Source organism: Syngnathus typhle, linkage group LG6, assembly GCF_033458585.1.
Source record: "Syngnathus typhle isolate RoL2023-S1 ecotype Sweden linkage group LG6, RoL_Styp_1.0, whole genome shotgun sequence".
NCBI lineage: Eukaryota > Metazoa > Chordata > Actinopteri > Syngnathiformes > Syngnathidae > Syngnathus > Syngnathus typhle.
In genome coordinates, this window is record NC_083743.1 from 15,224,102 (window position 1) to 15,233,004 (window position 8,903).

General features: G+C 42.4%; 1 protein-coding gene across 2 annotated transcripts; it reads right to left on the minus strand.

Moving 5' to 3' along the window:
- Positions 1 to 337: 337 nt before the first annotated feature.
- On the minus strand, positions 338 to 5,430 carry LOC133155915 (zinc finger protein OZF-like). Of its 2 annotated transcripts, none has more exons than XM_061281588.1 (3): positions 5,312 to 5,430; positions 3,044 to 3,265; positions 338 to 2,729 (listed from the first exon to the last, which is right to left on the minus strand). In XM_061281588.1, exons 2-3 carry the CDS (start codon positions 3,054 to 3,056, stop codon positions 1,276 to 1,278), a joined length of 1,467 nt encoding a protein of 488 aa, XP_061137572.1. In that variant the 5' UTR covers positions 3,057 to 3,265; positions 5,312 to 5,430; the 3' UTR covers positions 338 to 1,275. The 2 variants fall into 2 exon arrangements, with proteins under 2 accessions (XP_061137572.1, XP_061137571.1); XM_061281587.1 differs by having other exon boundaries at positions 5,039 to 5,415.
- Positions 5,431 to 8,903: the final 3,473 nt, after the last annotated feature.

Here is an 8,903-nt window from a genome sequence, read left to right on the forward strand (position 1 = left end):
ATGAGGTGGAAATTGAGATATTCAAGTTTAGTTTTTCGTTAAAAGAAATAACAATGGGACTGCTGATGACTGTACTAGAAGTTGCCATCCATATTCAAATTAAAAAAAACTAGTTAAAGAAAAGCGACTACCCAAATGTATTTTTTGTCAGGGTTTAAAAGACATTCTCATGATATTTCATGATTGTATATTTTCTTGTTGCTATAAAATGGTGAGATTTTTAATTGTTTTAATTTGACGTAAGGACAGTTGTGAAAGCTTTAGATGCTGCGTGTGCGATGGGAAACAAACATAACACGTGTAACACAGCTGTTGATAAACATAAGGGAGACCAAAATCAGTTCACTAAAACCAAGGTCTTCACTTAAGGAAGGACAAGGCAAGTTTATTCTTATAACACAATTCATGTAGAAGACATATTCAAAGTGCTTTACATAAAACATTTGAAGCATTACAGAAAGAGAAACAAAATTTGAAGACAGAAAATTCCTTTAAAATAACAGTGTAATTATAGAACCGAGCATCAAGACAGGGAAACGAAACATGAAGACTAAAGGAATTAGTCACAAGAATGTTGCAGTAAATAACACTTTTCAATGAACTGACGGTTTGAGCAATAACTAAATGTTGCTTCACTTTGTTTGCTTCTGATTGGGGGACACATACTGGACCTGACCTAGACAACCTGAGAGGTCTGGATGCTTCATAGGGTAGGCTACTAGTAAATTCTGCATTTATTTTGGTCCAGGACCGTTTAGAGCAGTGGTTCTTAACCTTGTTGGAGGTACCAAACCCCACCAGTTTCATATGCGCATTCACTGAACCCCTCGCTAGTGAAAAATACAATTATTTTCAAATTCAAGACATCGATGTTTTTTCCTGGTGCACAAAATGAGCAGTGCAAGAACATGACCTTGTTCAAAGAATAAAACCAACACTATACATGAACTCAACAAATGGCATACCAGCAAATCAGTATGACTTCTGCTGGTGCCTTTACGAGACCAGTTCAGATATGCGCTATCACGAATTTACACGACATTCAGGTGTTTGGCCCTCCGCAGTGGAGCCTCTGCCGAACCCCAAGGGTTTGATCGAACCCAGGTTACGAACCACAGGTTTAGAGATTTATTGACCAGCAGCAAGATTTTTAAAATCTAATGTTTGATTTACTGGTAGCCAGTGTAATGATTTGAGGGCACGTGTGATGCGGTCCAATTTCCTGGTGTTTGAAGTAGGGAATAAGTAAATGATTCCAAGCCAGTCTGTTTCTGTTTATGCTGAAGCTTCATTACCTACACACTTGTGGCTCTTAATGTGGTGCTGAAATGTGAAGCTTTTACAGCAGACACTGCAACTGAATGGTTTCTCGCCTGTGTGCGTTCTTGCGTGCCGTATTAAATTTTCATTTAGGTAGAATTTTGCACCACAAACTGAGCATGCAAAAGGTTTTTGACCATGTTTTCTAACGTGTCTGGATAATTGCTTTTTTTCACCGAATCTCAGCCCACAAAGTGAGCATTCAAATGGTGTCTCTCCAGTGTGTGTTCTTATGTGTACTGTCAAATTGCCTTTTGCGGCGAATCTTCTTTTACAAATTAAGCAGGCAAAAGGTTGCTCCCCAGTGTGGGTTTTATGGTGTTCTTTTAAATGGGACTTCATCAAAAATTTTCGCCCACACTCTAAGCAGGCAAACAATTTCTCTCCAGTGTGAATTATTTCATGTCTCGTCACATGCGACTTTCGAAAAAATCTTTTACCACAAACTGAGCAGGCATGAAGCTTTTCTCCAGTGTGTAATAATGCATGTGTTATTAAACATGCCTTTGAAGATACTATTTTTCCACAAATAGAGCAGACAAAATCTTTGTCCATCGTGTGGTTTCTTTTGTGTGCTCTTAAATCTGCCTTTTGAGAGAATATTTCAACGCAGATTGAGCACGCATCAGGTTCTTCTTCAGTGTGCCTTTTCAAACATATTTTTTGAGAGACTCCTTCACCACAAACTGAGTAGGCGACCCGTTTTACACAAGTATGTGTTCTTGTGTGAACTTTTAAATTCCTCTTTGAAGCAAACTTATTCCCACACTGAGAACATTTCCAGCATTTGCTCGGGTGACCTCCCTTATTATCTTTGGAGGGTTCCTCCTCCAACTCTTCACCCTCTTCTTCCAGCTCTTCTTCTTCCTCTGGGAAATGTGACAAACTACTGTCACTATCAACTTGTGATTCTCCACAGTCATCTCCAAAACGTTTCACCCCAGTGTGTGTAACTGAGCAGGCAAAAAGTTTCTCTCCAGCGTGTTTTCTTCTGTGCTTTGTTAAACTTGCCTTTTTAGAGAAACATTTACCACAAACCAAACAGGTAAAAGAATTCTCTTCAGTATGTATTCTGAAGTGAACTTTCAAATGCCCCTTTGAACTAAATTTCTTACCGCAATCAGAACAACCCCAGAATTTACTGTCGTTGGGAAATGGCATAAGATCATTGTCAAAGTGTGACGTGATGTCACAATCAGCTTGTGACCTTCCACAGTAGTCTCGATCCCATTCTGATGTCACGTGGGGGCTTGGACGGACTGTCCCTCTGCTCTGCTCACTTCGAACATTGTCTTCTTCACTCAAGAACATTTCTTCGTCTTTGATGCGGAGCGGCTCTTCATACTCCTTTTTAATGAGAGGGCACTTTGGCTCCTGTTGCTCAAGACTAGGATTTTTTTTACTGACATCTGCAGGACAGAAGACAAAACCATTTCGTAAGGTTAACATTTTTCATACTGCGACTTTGATGTGCATCATTCGTATAGTGGTACTTCTGACTTTAATGTGCTGCATGACCAAGTTTGTCACTGAAATTATAAATGCGTTCATGCATCCATTATCTGATTAAATGCCCGTTTAAAAAAAAATCTTTCCACACTCAGAACATAGCAAGAATTTACTCTCATTGGGAAATGTCATAAGATCATCATAATAAGGAGAGCGTGACATCATCGTGTCACTATCTGCTGGTGATCTTCCACAGTGGACTCGACTCCATCACCTTCTGTTGTCATGTGATGACTTGAGCCGCTGCCTGGAGGCTGCGCCTTTTGGCTCTCCTCAGTTTGAACTTTGTCTTCTTCACTCTTGAAAGACGCGAAGTTTGAGGACAAATTGGCAATATCATTGTTTTCTTCCTCTTTGAGCGGCTTTTCGTTCTCCTTTTTAATGTGAGAGTACTCTGTCTTCCGTTGTTCATGACGAAGATATTTCTCACTTACGTCTGCAGGACATACGAAGAGAAATAATTTGGTTAGGGGAAGGGACACTAAAGCAGGCTGAACATTGATAGGTATGATAGGTCTATATGTAAAAATGATCTCAGATCTAAAATTCATCACTGTTAAAGAATCTGTAACAATTTAATGACTTTATTGGGGATAAGATTTGTGTCAAACTGGTCCATCTATTTATGGAGCTTGCATCTTGTATTTTTCTTCTTTCTCAGTTTATCTAAGCGCAGATCGATTTCAGCTTCTTATCCCAGCCATCAATTGGCATCGAAAGCCGGCCGCACAGCGACGAGACTGATCGGATAACTTTGACAACTCCGGGTGGTCGTTTTGTTGGAAACATTGGGATCACCAGACTTCAAGCGAGGAGGCCACTATTCAACTGAGTGTGGTTGTTTAAAGCACCTTCTTTTTGAATAGGTGGCGGAAGTGGTACCCCATAAGTGGACTGCTGGGAAAATGTAAGTCAAATGAACCCTTACCAATTCCGATTGAATATATAATCAGTTATAAACAACTGAACTTTCAAAAAGCCTCTCAGGATGCCTTGTTTTTGTAGCTTGGTCACTTACGAGCAAAAATAAGCAGAGGGGACAGAAACTGCACTTTAGCCGCTCATTCATCATCATCATCGGTTTAAAGTCCGCTTTCCAGGCGCCGCTGGGTTGGACTGGGTTCTCGATATGGCCTTCTTCCACCGGGAACGGTCCATGGCCATCTCGTGGTTGATGCCGAGTGCCTCCATGTCGGCTGCCACGGTCACCTGCCAGGTCTTTTTAGGTCGGCAACTGGGTCTTGTTTCCTCTACGTTATACGATAACTTTCTTCACCCAGTCGTTCTCGTCCTTCCTCACTACATGTCCGTACCATCGCAGTCTGCCTCTCCTCACCACATCCACTATGGCCTCCACTCCCATATTCTGTCTCAGCTCTGCACTGCTCTTTTCTTCCCTCATTGAAACACCACACATCCATCTGATCATTCTCATTTCTGCTCTGTTTAGTTTGTCTTCGTGTTGTTTTCAAGGGCCATGCCTCACTTCCGGACGTCATACTACCTCTAACACAGGCTGAGTACACTCATTAATCCCTTTTTATAAGTCAGCCAGGGAAAAGCGAATCTTTGAGGTTTTCAGAGGTTGAAGTTAGCCTAAAAAAGTCCACATACATTTTGACGCTGGTTAAGCCCTGTTATTTTGACATCACAAGCTATGTCTGTACAATGATTTCCTATGGATAAACTGTCCCTTGTTCCCTCAAGCGACTCCCACCAAGACATGAAGAGAATGGAGGGGGCTTGGCCCTATTGCTCATTAAAGGTGGGGGTTTCTGAAGGCATTACTTATTGCATTATTTCTCCAGAATGAACTGAAATGATCATATAGAAAAGCCAAACCAACTCAAAAGAAGTGAATGGCTTGACGCAGTTGCTGCAAATATATGCCAGCAAACATTAAATGTTATTCATCGTAAGTTAATTTTAACAGGAGTTGAAAGACTTTTGGTCTCTTGAAAAGTTCAAAGCTCAAACTAAAGGTGGAACACGCGCACACACGTATGAAGGAAGACACGTTCAACTTTCATGTCTAGTGTCACGTGTGAGAGAGACCTGTCACAGATGTATGCAAACTCAGAGGACATATTTTAGGCTCAAATGGAATGCCACACTAAAGGAAATGTATACGTACACGTCAAATCCAATTTATATGAAGCTACATGTTTCAAACTGGCACGTGTCAGGACGCTCCTGTAATAGTACAAACCTGCTCTGCGTAACACAACTCGAAGCTGCTTCCAAACAATGTCGTGGAGTTGATAACTTTGTCGCTCGTTCTCCTCTTTTGGCCCTGGACGTTTCCCTATACATATTGCTGTCGTTCTTGCACACATTTCTAGGCAAAAATCCTAACACGTTCTATTTCGATCGTTGTTTAGGGTCTCTTTGATGTCTCTTTTATAACTCTGCTAAAACAAGCTGGGCTGAGGTTCCGAACGAGAATATTAATAAATGATGTTTTAGTTGTTTATATACGTACAGAAGTGCAGCGTAGAGGATTCCGTCAGTTAATAACTAGTACAAAAAATATTTAGCGGAGGGTACGTGATGAGATGGGTACGGAAGTAAAACCACGTCGGAAGTTCTTCTTCTTCTTTGCTAAACAGCAGTTTGCGTAGTGATTTTGTACATTACCGCCATCCACAGACATGTATTGAGCACTGCTTTGGCTTACAATGTAAGCATTGACCATAACATAAAAAAAGAACATTGTTGCATGTACAAATTACATTTTTTATTACATTGATATTTATTCCTTTTTATATATATATTTTTATTAATTAATTTCGGTGTATTTAATCGAGGCACATGTACACAGATTAGGTGCTCCGTGGACGTATGTGGTGGACGTCACCAGATTTCATTCATAACGAATTATTACAAAAATCAATTCATTGACCAGATTATAATTATTACCATCTCGAAAATATTTTAATAGCAGCCACGTCACCTTTCCCTATTGCGGGGCCTTGGACTTAGACCGGTGCTTCTCAATCATTTTCTGTGATGCCCCCCTAGGGAGAAGAAAACATTTCACGCCCCACACCCCCATGCTTATTAACAATAAAGAAAACAAAAAATAAAGAAAAAATAAAGAAAAATCAACTTACACTAAAGAATAACTTTATTAATAACAATGTTATTAGTCTGTAACAGAAGAGATTCAATGTTCAACTGTTACAACTCAACCCAGATCGTTCTACTACGTGTCCATGTTGTCATAATTTCTGTCCGCGTCTCTGTGTACTTGCCCCTCTTCTCCTGTGTCTGCCCACGATCAGTGTAATCACGGTCACTTACCTGCCTCTCGTTACCTGTCTTGTATTTAAATCCTGTCTGCGTGTCACGCCCTCTTGGATTGTTCTCGTCTGTAGTCTTGTCTGATGTCTTCTTGTCTCTTGTGCCACGTCTTTGTCAGTCTGTTCCCCTTCATCCTCCACTCCAACTCCCCTTTTCCTTCAATAAACCCTGGTCCAAGCTGCATTTGGTCGCCCTGGCTCCATTCCGATCCTGACAGCATCATTTTACCTGAAATTAAAAAACTAATTATAATTATTTAAACAATAAACATTCTTGATTAACTGCCATTTTATGGCGAAAAAAATACAATAAAATAATAACATACAAAGTATTAAATTAAATAACAGCAATAAATAATATTCAAATAGGTATTCAAAGTAATCAGAAACATTAACTCAGGAGCACAATATATAAAACATTTTAACCTACAAAACAAAAATGAATAAAACAATTTGTGCTCAAAATGAGGCAGCATGACGGAGACCATATCCACGACTGCAGGTAGTATCAGGTCTTCTGCAATGGTGTGTGTTTTTCTTGCGCTGAGCAATTTGGTACGCTGCTTTATATGATTCTTACTGTGCTTGCTGATTGACTGAAGTAGCATTCACAAAGTGGGATGATTGTTGGCAATATTCAGCCCGTTTTTGCTGAAAAACCTCAAGCATCTTATCAGCGTGATTGAGGTGCTTTATGAGTGCCGCCTTAATATATTTGGCTTCATACTGTCCGCTGCTAACATTGTAAGGCACAGTAAACACACCGTTTTTTTCCTCATCTCCCATCGTAGTCACACTGAAGCCGAGCGCTACGTACGCTTCGTCATATTTCCTTGTCTTAGCTTTCGTGTGACTCTCAATTTTCTTGTCTCCGTTCTTTTAAACTCTCTTAAACATTTTTCCTTGGTGTCCCACTGAACTTTTTATCGCCTGCTCTGTGCTCTGTGCGTACTTTCCGTGCGCTCTACACTGTAGAGCTGGGGTGGCCAACCAGTCAGAGACTAAGAGCCACATTTTTTACTGTTACCGCAAAGAGCCACATCATACACAGGAGCACACATGAACATCACCTCATCCCTCTTATACACGCACACGCACGGACGCACGCGCACGCACACACACACACGCACACACACGCCTTTTCTGGACAGTATAAAACAAGCTGACCTGGAGAAGGAAACTGTTGGTTCATCTGCTGCCGTGCCTCGTGTACTGACCGCCATTAAACAACCCAAGATCTTGCCAATAAAGAACCAATTGTTACTCCACATCTTTGTTTTTGGTGGCTCAACAATGGACATCCCAAACAACATACAACAAGAGCCAACTAGGCGTTGAGGGCACTGCACTCGACTGGCTTACCAACAGAAACCAGTTCATCTCTCTCTCCGGTCACAAATCCATCCTCTCCCCAGTTACGCAAGGGGTCCCCCAAGGCTCAGTTCTTGGCCCCCTCCTATTCATCTGTTACCTCTTTCCCCTTGGTACTGGCATCCGCAAACTCAATCTGGACTTCCACTGCTACGCTGATGACACCCAGTGTACCACACCAACCCGTAACCCTTCCTTCACCCACTTTGAAACCTGCATCTCTACAATAAAAACATGGCTGACAACTTTCTCAAACTCAACAGTGACAAAACAGAGCTCCTCCTCATAGGCACTAAATCCTCCCTTAATAAAACTGGATCCATCACACTCACCATTGACTCCTCAAACGTCACTTCCTCCCCTCTGGCACGCAACCTTGGCGTTATTTCTGACTCCACACTCTCCTTCCACCCTCATGTTAGCTTAGTTGTCAAGACCTACTACTTCCACCTCCGAAGCATCGCCAAAATCCGGCACTGCCTCTCTCTCCCTGCCGATGAATCCCTCATCCACGCCTTCATCTCCTCCCGGCTTGACTACTGCAACTCCCTTCTCACTGGAATCACTGCTCACTCACTCCATAGACTTCAACTAGTCCAAAACTCTGATGCCCGCCTCCTTACCCACACCCGGTCCCGTGAACACATCACTCCTGTTCTCCACTCTCTTCACTGGCTCCCCAATAAAGAGCGTATCATTTTCAAGATACTCCTCCTCACCGATCCTCCAATACTTCACGTCTGACAGTCCCAAAAACTAAACTAAAATCCTTCGGTGACAGAGCCTTCTCCTGCGCATCACCCCGACTCTGGAACTCTCCCTCAGTCTGTCTGTGACTCACCCACACCCCATATTTAAGTCCCGTCTAGAAACTTACCTCTTCTCCCAAGCTCATGACCTTCCCTACCCATAACTGGTTTCCTCTTCTTAATTTTATCCAATTGTTTCTTCCCCGCGGCTCGGTGGCACACTTGGGTAGCACGTCCGTCTCACAGTTAGGAGGGTGCAGGTTCGATTCCACCTCCGGCCCTCCCTGTGTGGAGTTTACATGTTCGCCCCGGGCCCACGCGGGTTTTCTCCGGGCACTCCGGTTTCCTCCCACATCGAGTGCGAGTGCAAATGGTTGTTTGTCTCTGTGTGCCCTGCGATTGGCTGGCAACGGGTTTAGAGTGTCCCCGGTCTATTGCCCGATGATGGCTGGGATAGGCTCCAGCACGCCCGCGCCCCCCGTGGGGACTAAGCGGTACAGAAAATGGATGGATGGATGTTTCTTCCCCCTCCCCTCATGTAAGTGTTTGCTTGTTCCCTGTAAGCGTTATTTGGGTTTTTGAAAAGCGCTATACAGATTTAATGAATTATTATTATTATTATTTGTTATTCGTTCATACATGCACATTCCTC

Excerpts from the sequence above, each read along its gene's own strand:
- LOC133155915 (XM_061281587.1), bottom strand. The coding sequence starts at position 5,165 with ATGTGTGCAAGAACGACAGCAATATGTATAGGGAAACGTCCAGGGCCA. Across the intron at positions 3,266-5,038 it reads AGTTGTGTTACGCAGAGCAG|ACGTAAGTGAGAAATATCTT; the intron begins GTTTGTACTATT and ends TATGTCCTGCAG. Across the intron at positions 2,730-3,043 it reads TCATCACATGACAACAGAAG|ATGTCAGTAAAAAAAATCCT; the intron begins GTGATGGAGTCG and ends TCTGTCCTGCAG.